General features: G+C 33.8%; 1 protein-coding gene across 3 annotated transcripts; it reads left to right on the forward strand.

Moving 5' to 3' along the window:
- Positions 1-6,396: 6,396 nt before the first annotated feature.
- Positions 6,397-19,587, forward strand: LOC21405123. Of its 3 annotated transcripts, XR_002903489.1 has the most exons (15): positions 6,398-6,743; positions 7,809-7,899; positions 8,025-8,109; positions 8,408-8,492; positions 9,440-9,509; positions 10,745-10,814; positions 11,983-12,028; positions 12,129-12,378; positions 12,460-12,665; positions 12,882-12,956; positions 16,703-16,772; positions 16,948-17,028; positions 18,780-18,859; positions 18,971-19,202; positions 19,374-19,587. XR_002903489.1 is itself a non-coding variant. In XM_024175003.1 (14 exons), the coding sequence occupies exons 1-14, from the start codon at positions 6,628-6,630 to the stop codon at positions 19,047-19,049; spliced, it is 1,389 nt and encodes a 462-aa protein (XP_024030771.1). In that variant the 5' UTR covers positions 6,397-6,627; the 3' UTR covers positions 19,050-19,587. The 3 variants fall into 3 exon arrangements, 2 of the variants coding, with proteins under 2 accessions (XP_024030771.1, XP_024030770.1); XM_024175003.1 differs by having other exon boundaries at positions 6,397-6,743; positions 8,423-8,492; positions 18,971-19,587; XM_024175002.1 differs by having other exon boundaries at positions 18,971-19,587.
- The last annotated feature ends 1,334 nt before the right edge of the window (positions 19,588-20,921 follow it).

Genomic DNA, 20,921 nt, shown 5'->3' on the forward strand with positions numbered 1-20,921 from the left:
AAAAAAAAAAAAACTGTATAAAATATAATGTCTTATTCACATATGTGATTTGATTGAGGCACTTTTATCTTATGTTAAGAGCACCCATAGCCTTGATGAGGTTAATCGGTTTCCTTTGTAGAATCCACTAGAAAAATGCGTTCAATCATTTGAGAATTCTAAAAATACTGAATTTATTTTGTATATTTATTTTAATTATTTTAGTATGCTTTTATTAAATTCAATGTTCAGAAATATGTGTTACTGATAGGGTCTCTGTCTTGAAAAACTCCTTAAGAAATCATCCCTTTGTATTTATTTTTTGTAAATAAGAAATTGTTTGCAAAAATACGTTTATTCAATGAATGTACCTAACGAGGAAATGTTCAGAGAATGTTTTGTTGCGTGCATTATTCCATAATCTCTTTTTTATATATATATATATATATAATTGGATGAATTATTGCACAATTGCCAAGTCCCCACATTCACTTTATGAATCTTGTTGTATTATTGCTACATTTTTTATATCTTTCGGCACTCTTTCGAGGAGATTATCAAAAAGTAATAGTATCACCTTTTTGTCCTCTTCCAATTCTTGGCACGTTCACCCTTTACTCGCTAATTAAAAGACCAACATATTATATATCATTAGCACAATCTTTTGGCCTTTGATGGATAAAATTTTGCACAACCTGTCCTTTCATGTTCGATAATCATTTTAATGATTTGTGCCTTCTAAATACCAAAAATAAGAATTCTGATGATTGAAAATTCTGATATGAGTATGTTAGAGGTATGACTTGTAAACGATGAGGACATGATTCACATGTGTAAAATCTGTAACTCTTTTAAGAAGTGTTAATGTATCTTCACAAAGGTATTATTCTGAAGTTGAAAAAAAAAAAAAAAAACAACATAAAAGACTTCGGTCATTTGGTTATATTACTAATTGAATACTATTCTATTTATATGCATTTACGAATAGGATTTTAAATAATGTAATGTTGAGATAAAATAATTAAGAAATAAATCAGAAGTTAATCTCAAGTTGATTATGAATAACTTATGAAGATATTACATATATGAGATATCACAGGCAAAACTATTTAGAGTTTTTGTAATATGGCATATATTCAAGAGTTCAGCTACATGCTTGCTTTCAGTGGAGTGGCTCTAAAATTAATAATTAAATGAATAAATTGATATTATTAATTTATCTGTTATTATTGTAACTTGAATTATATATGTGCATTGAATCCCTATGGTAGCTCACAAATTTTCAATAAGTGAAACGTAATGAGTGCGTTTAAAACTCGTTTTGAAATGATTTTGTTTTTTGTATGAAAATGGAAATGAAAACGTTTTCAATCTCAGACAGAAATCATTTTTGAAAATACGTTTGGTAGTTTTATCAATATATTATTTTCAGTATAAAAAAATCTATTAATGTTTCTCTCTTCCTAAGAGAGGAGAAAATGGAAACAAAAAATAAAAAACAACTAAAAGTTATTTTTCATTTCTCTCTCATTTTATATTAAACCAAAAAATTAAATTCATTTTTTGTCTTTAATTATACTAAATGTCGTGAAAAATAAAAATAAAAACAACTTCAGACACAAATAATTTAGATATAACCCGGACGGTAAAATAACATGCGAGTCTAACCACTGGGATGGATTGATGAGGGATTGGGCATCGATCAGTCCCTCCGACAATGTAGGCACAATCCTCTTAGATCTCGAAAAACGAATTAGCTAATTAATTAATAATTTTAAAAAAATATAAATTAAAAAATTATTATAAATATAGTAATTATTAATTCAAATTTAAATCATGATAATTATACTACCTGTGGATATTTTGAAGAATAATTTAAAGTAATATTGATGATGTTTAATTTTTAATTAATTTAAATCCTAGTTTAATTCAAAATATCACAAAATTAAGAAGTTTAGTGGAAATCATAAATTTATTGGCAAGTTTGAACCTAAAAAGAGGATAAGCCCATGGCAACCCCGTGATAGGCGATTTATATAATTTTCTAGTACGACTCAAAATTCTTCTACTAATAGTATAAATAAGGGAATTGGGTCCTCATTTATTTTTAGTCTGCTTAAGTACACCTAGAGAGAGAATTAATTATTTACCTTTAAAAATTAATTTTCCATAGCAATTTTATATATAACGTAGGGTACGGAAATAGCATAAAAGACTAGTTAATTGAAGCTCTTAAGCAATTCTCTTTATTGTTCATAATAACATGAGTTAGTATTTTAGTAATTTATGAAAATGTTTAAATTCCGTTGCACCAACTAATTAATTTTTCCAATAGACATCATGAGAGGTAAACAGATTTATAAAATTTTTGAAATCCATTATGTTGTGTTTACAACCTTTTCACCAAATCAAAGCAATAAAAACCATGGTTGCCATACCCCACCTTGCCAGATCTTGGCCACTCTTTCGCTGAATCCGACCTTTGCCATATACCCCTCCTTTGCTAGATCTCAACATTGCAACAATCCCTCTCCTTTTGAAACTCGAGGTCGTAGTGCCGCCCTTTTCCATTAGATTTGCGGCCCCGGCTAGATCTTATCGTTGCCGCTAGGTTTCTCTTTTGGTGGTTTTTGTTCTTGTTTTTTTGTTTTTTTTAATGGTTGGTGGTATCTCTTTATCGGATTAAGAAAAAAAAAAGATGAAGACATTTTGGATGTTTTGGTGGATTTTAGATTTTCCCTTAATTACTACAGTTCGGGAGTATTATTTTCCATAATTATAAAAATGACAATCATTTTATCATCTACTAAACAAATTTGAGGATCAAATGGTGCCAATAAAAGCTTGTTTGATTTCTTAGTGGGGGGTTTTAAGCAATCAAATAATATCTTAGTATGAAATGTATATGATTGTGCCATGTGAAGGAAGTAGATTGTTGCAAAAACTATAAATAAAACTATGTTACTTTGGTTTTGTTTTGGAAAAGTTTTAACACGTTTTCAAGAAATGCCTTTTGAAAATGGTTCTGGAATAACATTTGTTTTCATTGGAAAACAGAAATGAAAAAGAAAATTGTTTTCATATTTTGTTAAAAAAGTGAGAAACATTTTTAAAAACACATTGATTTTCACTTTTTTCTTATACTCAAATCAATGTCTATAGAAACACAACCATATACAATTTTATAAATGATCTCAATACTATTTGCACAAAATTCTCTTTTTGTTTTTATACAAGAAACGAAATTATTTCCTAAATGCTCTCAAACGAGCTCTTAATTTTTTTTCTTTGAATCAAAATATAATGCGTTTTTCTTGGTATCTTCACCACCGATTTTCATATAAAACATGGTATCATTTCCAGTACAAATACTAATTCCAATGGTACATTGGAGATCAAAAAGTGTGAAAATAACTTATTCGATATATCATTTTAATGTGTCCTCTAATATATAAATGTTATTTCAAATACTATAATATCTTTTTGTTATAATCATTAAGACCCGTTTAGTTCGCTGATCCAAGTTGAGATGTGACTTTATGTGAAAGTCTTTTACTGTAGTAAAAAAATTATATGTGACTCTTTCTGAGAGCTTTTTATTATAACAAAACTCAAATTTTAAACTCGAATCGGTGAAATAAACGGGGCCTAAGTTTTAAAAGTTGTAAGAGTAAATTTTTATTTTTTAATATAATTTGAAAATATCAATGTTGTAATGATTAAATGAAATAAGTAAATAAATCAACCAATAGCAATTAAATGTTAAGATTTGATATATGTTATATTTGGTGCCTAATTTACCACAAAATATATAACATATGTTAAATTTAACATAAAAATAACTTAGAGTGATTTTTCAGTTCAAATACTAAAGTTTGGCATAAACACATTTATTTAGTATTGTATTGAAGAGGCTCGGTTGTTATATTCTCCCAATTATCTTGATCATCTTTTTTCTCTTTTTTCTCTGATAAACTAGTCAAGCTTTGTTAGAATTTTAAAAAGATAAATTTTGAGTTGATTTTATTTTTATCTCATTAAAAATATAATTTTTTTAGTAAAAGCAAACGTATTTTTTTAATTAATCGTGTTCAAAATAGTGAAATTTGATCTAAGTTCAAATTTTAAAAAATAAATTTGAATCAAAGATAAATGAAAACGACCATATATCAATAAACTTTCAATGGCAAGTCATATGCATGTCACAATGGCAGGTTATGTGCATGTCACAGGTTAAAAATTGTTTAGGATTAACTTACGTGACTTAAATTTCAAGGCGCGTTAATTACCGTTGTTTATTTATGGACTGGTTTAGTGTGAAAAAGAGACGGGATAAATTCCTCTTTTATGTCACTAGTGTCAAAACTAAAAATACTTTTTATCTTGTAGCAATAATTTGTACCTATTTCTTCTAAATTATATACTTCTTTTAAATGTAAATCTTCTACTTAGTTTACTCTCTTTTTAAGTGTTGGGCAACTCTCTGTTTTTAAGTCAGATATCGTCTAGGATAAATTTATATGACTTTAATATTCAAAAGGTTCATCACTATTTTTTATTTTAGAGACTGATTTAATGTGATCAGATGACATGAGAAATTCAATAACAATTATATTAAAGAAATATACACGACATTAGCGATAATTTTAATTTTGATTTTTGTATCAAAAAATATAACACATAAACATTATATTTTTATAGTACTTTTTTTTTTGTTGCTAATTGTTGACGGTGAAATCTCGTCAATAGAAATAGGCCGGGTCACCTCTAGGTATCCCGTTGGATTACCGGCTTGATATTAACTGTATACTCAGTTTATGCAATGAAGTGTTTGTTGTATTTTTAGAATGGTGAGCAATATGAGAAAAAAAATGCTTGAAGTAAAAGAACACACAGAATTTATAGTGGTTCACTTTGTTAATGACGAGCTACATCCACTGTAGTTTTATATTTCTTTTGAGATTGTTACAATTTACATCAAATGTTGTTTTCACGTTTTTTCTCTCTCAGGAAGCGAACCTTTTTCCTGTATGGGGCTTTGCCCCTTTTATAGCCGAGCTTCCTTCGTTGGGTGGGTCTCCTTTGTAGGCAGAAGCACTCAAGTGGTCTGCCTTTCTAGGCCCAGACCGTAGTCCACTAATCACTTTGCGAACCGTTCACTCAGCCAATTAGTCTCCTATTACGGCTCTGTGCGTACCTGTAACCCTTTTCTGTCCCCTGTAGGGTGGTTTAAGGGTTTGCAATTAATGCCTGCACTGCAGACATCCCCCATTTCTGCACGCAACTTGCGATGTCAGCCTTTCCCCTTTTGGGGCATTCCTCTCACCGTCTTTGTTTGCTCAGCCTAGTTGTCTTTCTTGGCAATTGATTTTCTCCTGAAGGATTTCCGTCGTAAGGTCGACAGTACGACCTGTCGTCGTCATGAGGAGTCAGCGTCCTAAGTTGGGCTTCCTTTTCAGCAGAAGGAAAGAGAGTCCCCAGCGTCGAAGGTTGTTGCCTTTTGAGGAAAAGCAATACCACGTGTTACACTGTTATTCTTTCATGCGTCATCCACATTTCCCACACAACACTAATCATATTTTTATAGTACTTGTTTTGCTATTCTTATAAACAAAGTACTTGAAAGGAACATCATGTTTTAGTATTTTTCCCTGAAATAATCTTTCAATATTTTACTTAAAAAAAATAATGCTTCAATAATGAAAAGCACAAAAATGTCATTTCACCACTCAATTAATAAATAAGAAAAGAAACAATTATAGAATGAGGCAGTGCGGTAGATTTTAAAAAAATTATTATTAATTGTGCTAAAAAAATAATTGTTATAAAAAATATTTGAGTATTTAGTAAATTGTAATTATATAAGTATTAATTTCAAGGTATTATGGGTATTATAAAAATTTCATTAATTGTACTTTAAGATAATTACCGCACAATTTAAAAATTAAAATTGTTTTTAGACTACTTTTGATTTTGACTGTAAATTATTTAAAAATTATGTAAGAATCATTTTTTATAATTTTTACTAAACATAAATTTCAACTGTAAATGACTAAAGATTAGACGTTTAATTCACAAATTCAAAATTATAATTCAAAATTATTCTCAATTTACATATATTTTTTTATAAAAAAAATATTTTAATAAATCACGAACTATAATTTAATATTCTCGTATCAAATATCCTATTTTAAATTCTAAAAATTACTAAACATACTCAATATCTTCGTGGGCGCCCAGAAAACGAGAAGTACTGTACGACCACATACTTTAGGCGAGCGTCAGTTTGCGTTTGCCGTCGACGTGAAGTTTTGGAAAGGAAGAGAGAGAAAAAAGGATAAACAAATTCTTTAGAGAGAGAAAGAGAGTAAATGCTTTTTGTTTCGTTTTTATTCATCGAAGAGAGAGAAAGTGAAAAGTGTCTCTAATATTCTTCTTCTTCTTTACCCTTTCAATGGCGCCCACTGAAAAGAAAAACCCACTATTTTTCCCAGACTCAGACCGAATTTTCCAAAATCCTAGAGTGCACAAAACCAGAATCGAGAGAAAATTAGGAATATAGATACATATATAGGTACATATATAGATATATATTTATATTTACATATATAGATATAGAAAAAACTCTTTTTTCGTCGGGATTTGAGGATGAACTGGCGGCGAGTGTTGAACTCCGTACAGGCCCTGGCCGCGCACAGCCTTCTCTTCTCCTTCACGGTTTTGCTCGTTCTCAAGCTCGATCACGTCGTCTCCTACTCTTGGTGGTCTGTTATCTCTCTTTTTCAAATTTTCCGTATATTTATTTCGTGCATGTTCTAATTTCGGATGGAATTAGGTTATTGATGATTTCGTTTTGTGTTTGATGCGGTTTTGGTTGTGTATTGTTTTTTGAAACTTTTTTTTTGGGGGAAAATTATTGGTTTCTGTGTTGATTATTGTGTGGGCGAGGAAAGTATCGAGGTCACATCATGGAATAAGAACGGAAAAATGATTGGTTTTGGGGATTTTGCTTTCCGGTTATGGGGGAAATTGATGAAGATGGGGTCTTTAAAGGGATTACGGACATAATTCTGTTTATTCGGCAATTAAAGACTGTTCTTAAAGGCGAAACAGTATCATTCTGTAATGAAAAGGTTATGCGGTTTAAATTTCTTTGGTACCTAATTATTGGTTTCGTTTGTGCTAAAGAAATGTTTTCAAAAGTTTATGTTATAATTAATAAACAGAATAAGAAGTGCAAATTTTTATGATTTATTTAATTGGAGGTACCACAATAATCTAAATAGTGGTGAAGAGCAAATTCCAATACAAATGTGAACTAAGTGCTTCTAGCACATAGAGGTTAATTATTGAATGTGAGTGCTTTGAGCGAATTCTAGAAGTCACTGGCCACTCTTCGGTGATAGGTTTTCGAAACTATCTATGAAATAGTATGTATGCTGGATTGGATTTGGAACTCAGTTGTTTTCCTTGCATGTCTCAATTGGATTTGTTATCTTCTAATCTAGTTTATAAACTTCTCATTTGGCGAGAACTTGGATGACTCGGAATGGAGAGCGATAAGTAACTGTTTGAAACTTATTTCAGGTTGAAATAGGCATGTTAAGATAGTAGTAAACATTCAGGTCTAATGGAATCTATGGCCTCAAATTGTGTATAACGTTTGATTCTGCTCATATTGACCGTTGCGTTTGTAGATCCCTCTTCTCGTGCATAATTGATAATTCGTTATATTCAAGAGAACAATTTTTTCACTGATGCATGTATCTTTCTTATGTTACAGTTCCCTTTAGTGGATTAGTTTCTGAATGCATTTCCTTCATGTGCAGGATAATTTTCTTTCCAATTTGGGTATTCCATGCAGTTGTTGCACGCGGAAGATTCTCATTGCCCGCTCCATCAATTCCTCATAATCGTCATGTAGTACTTTTCTGTGTTCCTGTTTGAAGCGTTCACAAGAATTATTGTCTATTTAACTTTTGTGGATGATGTTACATTGTCATTGAGGATGTGAATATTAGCGTCAATTTATTTTTTCTTGACAGTGGGCACCATGTCATGCTGTTGTTGCGACACCATTGCTAATTGCATTTGAATTGCTCGTTTGTATGTATCTTGAGGGCGTTAATGGTATGACCTAATTCTACATTGTTTTGTTGTTGATGGGCAATGTCATTTTTAGAGCTTTTATATTATTCCTAATAACTAATTTCCTGTTCACTCATTGAAATTTTCACCAAAATAATTATTGTTAGCTTAGCTTAATGACGGTTTCAATTCTCTAAGTGAACACTTGTGTTTTACCAACCTGGATTGAAAATACATTTGTCGCTCGTTAGAAGGATTTTGTGTTATATGTGTGCGCTAATATTGGGGCTTAATTGTTGTAATTATTTATTTATTCATTTTTCATTTTATTTAATTGCAGTTCATCATTCTGCAGCTGTAAATTTGAAGATTGTCTTTTCCCCCTTACTGGCATTTGAAATAATTATTCTAATTGACAATTTCAGGTAATCAATTTGGTATATTACGCTTTCTTTCATTTCTTTCTCCTTGGGTTCATAATTCATTAAGTCATATATCTTTATCATAGTGCTTAGCTTATTGGTTCTAAATAGAGGATTTTACTTTCAGCACTTGTCACTATAGTCTTGCATCTGAAACATTTTCTTCATTTTTATTTACTGAATAGTTGTAACTTGCAAAAGTTATTCATTATGATAGCTGATTGGCCTCTAAGTACCATTTTTCTGTCCCCATTTCCTATTGATTTTATTTGGAATGGTAACATTTGATATGATGAACTTTATAATTGTTTTATTATTTTATTCTTCCATTTTATAGCTATTATGATCATAGATGATTAACCTCTATGATTAACCATGAACAGAATTTTTTTCAGTACGCATCAAGTTCCACTGTTTCCTGGTTTTTTTCTCCCTTTCTTTTTGACTTTATCACCTTTCCTTTTTCTCTTCTGGTTGTTGGCATCCCATGCAGGCAATTTTGCTTCTATCATAACTAACAACTTAAACGTGTTTGAGAAACCTTTATATTCAGAAACAAAATAGATCTGTATACTTTTCTTAATGGAATATGTCTTCATCATCTTCAGTAGCAAAAGAGTAATATTGTAACATATGCTCTGCTTAGAAATTTTAGTCATGCTTGAAAAGGTAGATTTCACGTTTCCACCTACATTTCTGATACTTATACGAATGTTTGGGTGTCCACCTAGGCACGACCATCCTGCTTCATTAAATAATTGTCAATACTCCTGTTCTGTGAGTCCTTGCTATAACTATTTTTTATTATTATTTTTTGAAATAGAGATCGTTGTGTCATTTTTGAGCAGCATACAGTACCTTACAAATTTTGACCTTTCCCCATCCCTTCCCTCTTTATCATTTGCTGCAAACGTTATGATTGGTATTTTATCTGCCATTTTCTTTTACAGAATGTGTAGGGCTTTAATGCCGGGTGACGATGAAAACATGAGCGATGAGGCTATATGGGAGACACTTCCAGTAAGTCATATTAAGTTTAAGATCAATTTGATATTTCCAATTTCCATACTTAACTAAGTTAGTTTCCACCTGAGCAACGAGTGCCCAGACTCCCTTTTTTTGTATTGTTGTCGAATCCATGCAAAGTTTTGAATTTGGACGTGAATCTACTAATAGGAGTTACACGTATATGCCAGTCAATGAGCAATTGTTTTCTCCATTAGAATATATGTTCTATCTGTTGTATACTTATAGTTTTAGCTTTGTATTAAATTTCTTTAGTTAGCAAAAACTCAGTAGTTTCTACCTTACCTATTGTTTTTTTTTTTGGGGTCAGGTCCATTAGGATTTAGAATTTAATCATTGTGTGCATTTTTCTACTCTTGCTGGAAGTTCGATATTACTATAAAGTTTACTTTGTGGGGCTAGTCGACTTGGTTTGATTGGAAAAGAGATTGAATTTTATTCTTTATTTTGGTTCATGACTGCAGTTTTATCTAACAAGTTGGAAACAATTGTGAGATGATAACATTAGGCCTCATGAAAAAATTGTCGTCTTAAATTCTGTACGTAAGTTAACACGATAACTTATTACCAGGAATTAATTTCTGGTGTATCTGGAAGGACTGAAACTGAAGAGCAATGTACTTGGTGTTGAGGAATTATGAACCATGTTATTTATTCTTTTTGCTCTTTTGCTACATGTTTGGGTTCCTAAAATTATCCTAGTTGCTTTTAATTGTTTTTAGTATGTATTTCTTTTTGTCTCTCCTTTAGCTTTTTTTTTTTTTTTGTTTGAAATAGTTTTCAAGGACACACAATCTTGTTTAAAAACAGTAGCGTAAGTTGCTGCAAGTTTTAAAACATCTGTTGCCAGTTGGTAATTTAACATTTCTGTCTACAACTCACCAACTTGAGCACGTTTGAAGATTCATTATTTGAAGGGGGAAAAAAAGAAGAAAAACAACAACTTGAGCGCGTTTGAGGATTCACTATTTGAAGGGGCAAAAAAAAGAAAAAGATTCATTAGAATATGACATTTGGGATGTGATTTGATTCGATAAAGCTTTTCTTTGGAACAGAGTTGGACTGATTTCCTTAGGCTTGCCTTCATTCCGAGTATAATTAATATCTATATACTTGTATAAACCAGAACTACTTCCTTTGTTTTTTTTTTTTTTTTTTAAAAAGTGAAGGTGATAGAATTACTTTTTTTTTAATTACTCTTCATTAATATCCTCTTTGATTGTATGTAGCACTTTTGGGTTGCAATTTCCATGGTCTTCTTTGTTGCTGCTACAATCTTCACCCTGCTAAAGCTATGTGGTAACTTCTCTTCTCCTACACTTGTGAAATGATTACAAATATTTTTTTCAATATTATTAAATGCAACTTCTTATCCGATGAGTAATGTGAACCCCTATTATTGTCGTTTTCCTGGATTGTACACTCGCGTAGCCTTTTTCCTTGTTATGTAGCCCTAACCGTGCAAACAATGGAACATTGGCATGACGTTTTATAGCAATTTGAGCAATATCTTGATGAACCTTATATAAATTGCTCTCAAGCGCCTTGCTTAAGTGGGCTTTCTATTCATACTGGCGAACTAAGTTTGACCCAACATCAGAATTGAAAAATGTAGGTTGACAGCCTCTTGGCTCATGGATGTTTAGAGGGTCTCTGCAATGGTTCACTGTGACTTCTTCTTCTTCTTGTATTTTTTTTCTCCATTGCGAGACTTATGGCTCCTGAATTTTCCGATAAGAGAAAGTTCCACATTTGACATCGGTTACAACTTAATCTTTGGTCTTTAGTCTAACTTGAACTGTGGTGTGTATGGCTCAAGCCAATTAGGGCCCGTTTGGAAGGTATACTCAAACCATGATTCTTGATTCTAATGTTTAAAATTTAAATTTTTTGTGAGAAAAAAACACTGTAGTTGAATCAATGATTTGAGTTTGAGTATATGGAACAAACATGCCCTTAGAAGAAGCTCAATTCAGTTACTTGTACCTTTATTTAGCTGAATGCCTGGAAAGATTTGCTTCTTTTGTGCATTATTTATTTTGGATTAGTCTTGAAGTGGATTTTCTATCGAAACGGTTATCTATCAAATTCTCAACTTCTCTCTTAATCCTAGTGCTTTTGGAAGGGTACTTGAATCCATCATATTAGTAACTTACTGAGATTTGCACTACTCAACATTAAAAATAATAATAAATAATGAACTAGAATAAAATAAAAGAATAAAAACATGGTTGCTAAATTGTTTTGAACGTTTGTCTTTGACCTCCTCAAGTATAGGTAGGGGAGTTTGTCGGGACTAAGATGATAGGTTTTGGGTGCAAAAGTCTAAAGGCAGGATTATGCATTATTTATTTGGTCCTTTATATTCCTGATCGTATACTGTGGATGGTTTATGCTAAATATCTGATGTTCTATATTCGTGGCTATTGGTAGGCTAATCTATTTTTTTTTTTTAAATTTGTTGCAGGTGATGTAGGGGCTCTTGGATGGTGGGACTTGTTCATAAATTTTGGGTACTGTTTATTCATTTTTGTAATGGGGGTTGCTTAAATAGTTTAAAACTGTGTCTATGACTTTGGATTATGAAAAGCTGATAATTTTTCCTTTCTACAGTATTGCGGAGTGCTTTGCCTTTCTTGTCTGTACAAAGTGGTCTAATCCAGTGATTCATAGAAGTTCTCATACAAGAGAAGCCAGTTCATCTTCTACAGCTATTAGATATCTTGACTGGAACAGTGGATTAGTAGTTTCTGCAGAGGAGGATCAAGATCAGGATAGATTGTGTGGCCTACAAGACATTGGTGGGCATATTATGAAAATTCCTGTAATTGGTTTTCAAGTTCTCCTCTGTATGCGTCTTGAGGTAATGCCATTTTCTTAGTTTTTTTTATTGTTTCTGTTTTGGGAATCCTATTAACCGAGTTGCTGTGGTTTCAAATTTCAGGGAACCCCTGATAGTGCAAGGAGAATCCCACTGCCTATTCTCTTTTCTCCTCTTCTCTTACTCCAAGGTATTGGTGTACTTGCTGCTGCATGTAGGTTGGTGGAAAAAATTGTTCTCTTACTTCGTAGTGGAGCCAACACAGGAACATATTTTAGATTTTCTTTTAGAGTTCATGATTGCTTGGGGTTCTTACACCATGGATCGAGGTAAGAGTTCCCCCTTCTCACCCCATCCCATCTTCAGTTGTTTTGTTTTGTTTTTTGTTTTTGTTTTTTTTTGTTTTTTTTCCCCACTGTCCAATCATCTGTACTTTGAATTGGAAGACCTTGAAACGGGGAAGATCTTTAGCTTTGTATTCTGTTAAGCATCAAGTATAGTGCAAGTACTTTGAACTAATTCTTCTTTTTATATTTTAAATGTAGGCTACTTGGATGGTGGTCTATTGATGAAGGAAGTCGTGAAGAGCAGGCCCGACTATTTCATGAGGGTGCTTCAGGGTTAGTAGTTTATTTTATTTTATTATTATTATTTTTTTCCCAGATTGATTGTAGTTTCTGAAATTTGCACTATCCATAAATGCAGTTTAGCATTTCTTAAAATTCCTACCAGTTTCTTATTAAAAAAAAAAGTGGTTTAATATGTTGTTCATTGTGATTATTGTGAGAAAGTAATTTGATATTTTCTACTATCTTGCTGTGTATTTGCTAAGAGAAAAGGGTAAGGAAAATGAGTTGTAGATACAAAATCTTTAAGAATAAGGTAGATTACTGCTTGAACTTCCTATACGAACAGTTTCTATATAGAAAGTAATCTTTCAGAGGTAATGATAATCATGCAAAAGTAAAATGTTTCAAGTCATGCTATTTACAATTCGGGTCAACAAAAAGTATTTGGTGTTTGGTGGAGTGTGGTGTCCAATATTAGGTGACAGGCTACGCATTAAGTCATATTTGTTGAACATTAAATCTGGTCGAAGCATTTTGTTAGGACCTGAAAATCTATGCTTCATTCACAATACTAGAAATGAAAAATTACAAGATAGATGGGCGGTTTTGAGGACCCCCGACGTCCAAAATAGTGCACAGCACTAGACACTCTCTACAAATCTGATTATCCCATCCCTAGCCACTAAACCCCCTATTTATACTCTCTTAAGACTATTCAAAAAGACTTCTAAATATTAGGTTCCTAACATTACCCCCGCCCCAAAGAATCACCTTGTCCTCAAGGTGAAAATCAAGAAATAAAATTGAAAAATAACATCTAAATGATTAAGAATAAAAGGCTTTGTTAGTTCCTTGATTTGAGTAACCAAATTGATGTTGTCCTCGTAAGTCATATCTTCAAATTGGAGCCAATCAATTACTTTTTTCACCATCTTCTTTGTATCTTGGAAAGCAACCACAAAGTCTATCAATTCATTTGAAACTCTCTGCGCAAGCTCATCAATGGTCACAAAAAATATTGGCAAATCGATCCTCACTAAGGGAGTTTCCTTCTTAGCCAACCAGGACATCAACTTTTCAGCCTCCCTCTCACCAATTTCTTCATTCCCATATGCAATCGTACCATTCCCAGCCCCAAACGTGTTAAAGTTTTGAGGCTCGACTGCCATTGCACCAGAATTAGGCCCTACTAATATTGTAATTAGTAGGCCCAACCCCAAAATTGACTCTACCCATACCAAAAACACTAAACCCAGCCCACTTCCGAACATAATTTTGGGATTCAGCCCCAAAATCGCCGGATTTCGCATCGAAATTCCCCGTCCTAGCCATCATCTCGCCGGAGCTAGCCCCAATGGCGTCAAAATCACAAAACCTAGCCTTAAGGGCGTCGGAATTCATGGACCCCACTCCAATTCCGCCGGAATCTTCCTCCATAGCACCGGAACCAGCCCCTTTCATGCCGGAATCGCGAGGCCCGGTCCAAACAGCAGCCAAATCGTCGAGCCCAGCCTCCGTTGCGCCGGGATCTGTCTCCGTAGAACCGGATTCAGCCCCTTTCACGCCGGAATCGCGAGGCCCGGTCCCAATCGGTCCGGAATCAGCCCCAACCGCGACTGAAACAGGGATGGGTTCCCTGTTCCGAGGGTACCCATGTCATCCCAGCCCCGGAGCAAGCCTCTCCTCCTCTAACTCCGGTTCCCACTCCTATTCCCGTCGCCGAACAAGCTCCGCCGCCCTCTCCCGACGGTCGCGACCTCCATCCGCCCTCCTCCAGTCGTCAAACAACCCCTCACGCTGCAGATCCGGACCACCCAGCCCCAGATCACGACGGATCTCGCGGTCCTCCATGAGACCCACGCCTCTCTGGCGTCGGAACTCCCTCGCGCGGCCTCGATCTTCGCGAATCGGCGCTTCCCGGCGAAGATCCGCCCGATTTGGCACCTCCACTCTGCCTGGGTCGACGCGATCTGGGCTCTCCTCGCCCCGAGGCGCGTGATCTCGCCTCTGCCCATCTCGTCGATCGCTGTCGCGACCCAACTCGGCCTTCCTGGCCATCGGCCGCGCCGCTAGCAGTGCCTCCATCCTCCGCAGCACCGCCTGCACGTCTTCCATCTGAGTCCGAACCTTCCCCACCTGGTCCCGGAGCCCCCATACTCCCTCCGGAAACCTTGAGATTAGCTCTTAGAACAGCCCTAAGTTTCTCTCTTAACTCAAAAAGCTCCATGGATCGTAGATGCTCTGATACCATTGTTAGGATCCTGAAAATCTATGCTTCATTCACAATACTAGAAATGGAAAATTACAAGATAGATGGGCGATTTCGAGGACCCCCGACCTCCAAAATAGTGCACAGCACTAGACACTCTTTACAAATCTGATTATCCCATCCCTAGCCACTAAACACCCCCTATTTATACTCTCCTTAAGACTATTCAAAAAGACTTCTAAATATTAGGTTCCTAACACATTTTCCCTACCTGTGGGCAATTTTTGAGTTCTTTTTATCTAATAAACCTCTGAAGTGATCCTTGTTTTAAACTTTTAATTCTACTTAGTTGGTCATTGTGTTTGACTTAAAGTTCCTTACTTACCATTTTTGTTTATCCACCATAAAGTAGCATTAAATTCTTACGATTTCTATTATTGGTGTCTTAACTTCATAAAAATTCATATTAGCACTAAATAAAAGGCAAAAGTCCAACGTGAATAAGTCTCATAATGGCAAGACTTGAAAAGTCTAAAATTTATAACCAATATAATCCCAAGGAGGAGAAGCATGGAAGGCAACAGCATGGAAGGATGCAGAGAAAACAGAAACAAGAGGAGCAGTCTGGACGGAAAGCGGAAACATAAAAATGGGTTTTCTTTTTGGTTTCTACTTAGAAATTGATAGTGGTTGTTTTGGACTTCTATTGTCAAAAACTATAGCAGGTTTGGGCATTTTTTTTCCAGCACAAAAACTGATAATGCAATGAGGCATAGCCTTTAAAAAAAGGCCCCGAGGTTTAAGCCTTGATGCCAAAAAAAAAAAAAAAAAAGAATGCAATTAAAAACAATGCTTTTAAGTAATCATTTCATCACTTAATATTGTTGCCTTTTTGCAGCAAGTCTAGACCATCTTGGAATGTTGTGCAAGCTTTATCTGTTGTGATGCATTAATCGATGTTAGCAATTTGTGTTCATTGTGTATTGATCAAAAGAATTATATATATTTTTAGTTTACACTTAATATCAATTCCATTTTTGTAAATGATTCGTTGAACTAATATGAAATTTGCATGTTTCTTCATTGGTTTATATGCAATTTAAAACTTTAGGTTGCGTTTGGTATGAGGGTTCTAGAACCGGAGTCCATGATTCTAGTTCCAACCTTTGTTTGTTTGCAAAAAGTAAAAAATGGTTCTTGAAAGCCATTATTTAGTTTGGATGGTTCTGGTTCAAGCTTTGGACGCTGATGTGATGTTTTAAACTAAAACCACCGCAAAAATAAAACCACCCCCCTCCTCTTGATTTTGAATGGTTCAAACCCCTAGTTCTGATTCCGGTTCCAGAACCATGGTTTGGACCACATGTTCAAATCATGAATCATGGTTTTGGTTCTAAAATCAAAACCACCCTGATTTAAACCCTCATACCAAACGCAACCTTAATCTTATAGTTGGTGTTGTTAGACCTGTCAGCAGTGACTTTTTAGCTTTTAGGATCTAGCACTCTCATCAGCATCTTGCAAATCATCAGAAGTTCCTAGCAGAAGCATTTTGTTAATTTTTTAATATTTGGTTTCTACCGTGCAGATATAACACTTTCTGTGGTTATCCACCTGAGATAGTAAAGAAAATGCCTAAAAAGGATCTAGCTGAGGAGGTGATTATACTTTTTCTATTTCATTTATGTTGTGTTTATTGGTTCTTATTGAAGATTCTAGTTGTTTATTCTTTTCTTCAGATTCTGCGTGGGCCGCTTTCAAAAGCTATACAACCGTTATGCTAGAATATCTTATATGTTAACAATTGTATTTCTACAATATCTAATATCTCAGGTCTGGAGACTTCAAGCAGCTCTTGGGGAACAGACAGAAATCACCAAATACAGCCAGCAGGAGTTTGAAAGACTCCAAAATGTAATTCTTTTTCATCATTTCTCATCTGTTACTAGTTGTTCTTCTTGTCATGGATATATCTATGAATTTGCAAGTTAAACAACCTTGTGTTGGAAGCTGTTGCTCCTGGTTGCTGTGTTTCTCAATTTAATATTGCTGTTTTGATTTTTATTTTGAATTGCACGTGGCACGTGGTTAGTTCAAAGTCAAATAGTCGAGAGTTTTGTTTTAAACTTAATCTTTTGCGGAGTAATTCGATTTTCAGTCAGTCCAACTAAACCTAGGACTCTTAGTTTAACATGGTAATTACCAATTTACTTTGATTTCCTGAGTCGCTGACAAGACGCTCCTCCAGTTTAGTGTTTTTTTTTTTTTTTTTTTTTTGACTCTTTGGAGGGTTTAATTTGAATTCTGGATCTTTCAGAACTGAGTTTTCAAATAATTTTGGATGGTATAATTTCAGTTATAAACCTTTTAAAAGGATTTACCTAAACTATGAACTTCATTAATTTATTAGAATCCATTTCTTGGATATGTTGGTGCATACTCCATAGACACAAAGCTGGAGTTGCTGAAAAAGTTGGAGCATTAGAGCTGTATAATTATTGATATAGGCTCTTAGAAGAGTAATAACAAACATTCGCATGAATGACATCCTGGACGGATGACAATTAACTAATTAAGTCTATAGTCTAACACAATGTAGTTGTGATAGTGGAAGCAATGATTAACATACTAGGAGTTTTGTAATCTAGGCTTTAGCTTGCCTGTAGGACCATGTTAGTTGGGATCTTTTCGGCAGGACTGCAAGTTTTTATTTATTTTTCTCTTTTTGATATATAAAACTATAATAACAAACATTCGCATGTATGACATCCTGGACGGATGACAATTAACTAATTAAGTCTATAGTCTAACACAATGTAGTTGTGATAGTGGAAGCAATGATTAACATACTAGGAGTTTTGTAATCTAGGCTTTAGCTTGCCTGTAGGACCATGTTAGTTGGGATCTTTTCGGCAGGACTGCAAGTTTTTATTTATTTTTCTCTTTTTGATATATAAAACTATAATAACAAACATTCGCATGAATGACATCCTGGACGGATGACAATTTACTAATTAAGTCTAGAGTCTAACACAATGTAGTTGTGATAGTGGAAGCAATGATTAACATACTAGGAGTTTTGTAATCTAGGCTTTAGCTTGCCTGTAGGACCATGTTAGTTGGGATCTTTTCGGCAGGACTGCAAGTGTTTATTTATTTCTCTTTTTGATATATAAAACTACTAGTAGGTAAAAGAGATGGAATGTGGTTAAATTATCAGGGTTTTACTGTTTGACAGAAATCGCACAATACAAGGCTCTATGTTATCTAGCACAGCTTGTATAGATCGATACTTAACCCAGCACAACAATAAAAATAACATCTGCAAAGGTTTATTCCGTTTTTGAGTTAGATTTTAAAGTTCTTGTAATTCATCGAGCTTCACATGCATTAGTATGTTGGTCGATACCGTGCTCATGTGAAAATCAAAACACAAGCATATAGAATTATAAATTCTTAAATATCTTGAGGGCCTGTTTTAGTTTGGAATTGAGCAGTTTTTGACCAGTCATTTTCTTTTTCCTTTTGCCCAGTGCCAGTCTGCTTTTGTACAGAAACTGGATAAGATGGCTTAAACTTTGCTTGAGATCTTTTGTCGCCTAAATTAATTCTCATCTGTAAAAAATTAACTATCCTTCCTAAATGCTCTCTTTTGTGCTGGTCAGGAAAAGGTTTTGTGTAGGGTTTGCTTTGAGAGAGAGATTAGTGTGGTCCTGCTGCCTTGTAGGCATCGTGTACTTTGCAGGTACAATTTAGTATTATATTTTAGTGCACCTGCTATGAAGCTCAGGCATTCAATTTGCCACCGTTTTTTCCCTTTCGCTGTGATGCTTATTGAGTTTCCTTGTTGTTGCAGTACCTGCTGTGAGAAGTGTAAGAAGTGTCCAATATGCCGTATTTCGATCGAGGAAAGATTACCTGTATATGATGTTTAAGTTTTAACTACCTCTGCTTTGTGAGACGAGGATTTTGGTGCAAAGAGTATAATAACCTTACATGGAACAAGTTTTGGTATAGTTCATCTATACTTGTGTGATGGTGATGAGTACTGCTTATTCGAACAAATTGACAAAGGATGGGAAGTACAGGTAACAGTTGCTTTGACTATGTCGGGGACAAAGGATGTAGATTTTGTCTCGTTTAAAGTATAATTTGTAAATAATCTAAACTATTACGAAAGTAAAGTAATTTGATAGCAGGTTGCAAGTTTTTTCCATGCAATTAACTATCTTTATGTTTATATGACGATTTATCTCTAGGTTTCTCTGCAAGTTTTTGATTCTCTAATTTCAGAGAGGTGATGTAGAGAGTACCAGGCAGTGATATCAGTTGTTCCATGGATACACATTTCTTATATGCTGTTTGTTTTGTGGGTTTGAACCACAGTTCAAACCTTTATGCTACATTGTTTGTCTCATAAAAAATTGAATTTCTATTCAAATCTATGAGCCCAACGGGCACTTATTTTCTCACCGTTTTTTCTATGTTCTTAGTTAACTTTATTTGTGGACTACATTATATACTTGACATTTTGCTCCAACATGTTAACTTCACTTGTACTAAACATGTGTTAGATCAAACAGCAGTACGGATGACATTGCATCACATACCATTGTATTATATTCTCATACATCCAACTAATGTTTCATTCAAATTTCGTAGCAAAGCTTGTTCTAGTATTTGTCATATGCTAATTTTGAATCTACATTAAAGTCTTATGCCTCGTACGTATTTTTCTTATACGACACAGACTGGGATCTACTTTAAAGAAAATTGGTTTTTCAGAATTATTTATAGGATGGCATTTGAAATAGGGTAGAAATTTGGAATTTGTAGTTTGCAATTTACGGTTTGAGAATGGTCTTTGCATAAATGACAATGACAGTGTCTTCTGTTTTTGCTTCATGGTGAACACAGCAATAATCCTCATAACATGCTGACGCTGAGATTTGTATAAAATTAAAAGGGAAATAGTAGAAAATAGGCCAATATGAAAAGTTTAAGAAAGTATATAGGTTAATTTTTAGTTATAGAAATTAATAGACCATAACTTGTTAAGTTATTGTTTATAAACAGATAAATTATGGATAAATTTTTTAAGTTATAGTTCATAGCCAGACAAGTTATGAACAATTATGGGTAATAACTTATTAAGTTATGGTTCATAACCAGATAAATTATGGACGAAAACAGTAATTTGACCTATTTATTAATTTATGTAAACTATTGGCCTATTAATTTTAATTTATCTCAAGTCTTGACTTATTTCTCTCTTTTTTCAAAACTAAAAAAGCGGGAAATCTAGAGGAATGCCAAACTATACTTTTTCCTGAACACTATAACACCCAAAAGTAAATAAGTGAATAAGTGAGAATGGCACGAAAGTAAATAAGTGAGTTCAAGGGTTAGACTGTTAAAAAGTCAGATTCCTAATTTGGTCAATTTTTTTTTTAATCCCTAATTCAACAGCCATGGGTATTAGTACTTAATATAATTGTTTTTTTTTTTTTTTTTTTTTTTTTTAAATTTTTGTTTACCTTGAACTTGGACACGATGAGTAATGGAAAAAATAACATGGTAAGAGCATGATGGTTTCCATTCCATTAATATTCTGCTGGTATTTAAACGATACAGGAAATACAAGTACCTCCCGTATTCCATCAACAATAACATCTCAAAACTACAAAGAGCCGAATTTTTTTGTTATTAATATTATTCTCTTTTGAGGAAAGAGTCTTTTCTTTCTTTGTTTCTTTAATTTTCCTAGGATATGGGGAATTGTTCCACACAGCAGCTCCCCTATATTG

The sequence above is a fragment of the Morus notabilis genome, unplaced genomic scaffold (assembly GCF_000414095.1).
Source record: "Morus notabilis unplaced genomic scaffold, ASM41409v2 Scaffold16, whole genome shotgun sequence".
NCBI classification, from domain to species: domain Eukaryota; kingdom Viridiplantae; phylum Streptophyta; class Magnoliopsida; order Rosales; family Moraceae; genus Morus; species Morus notabilis.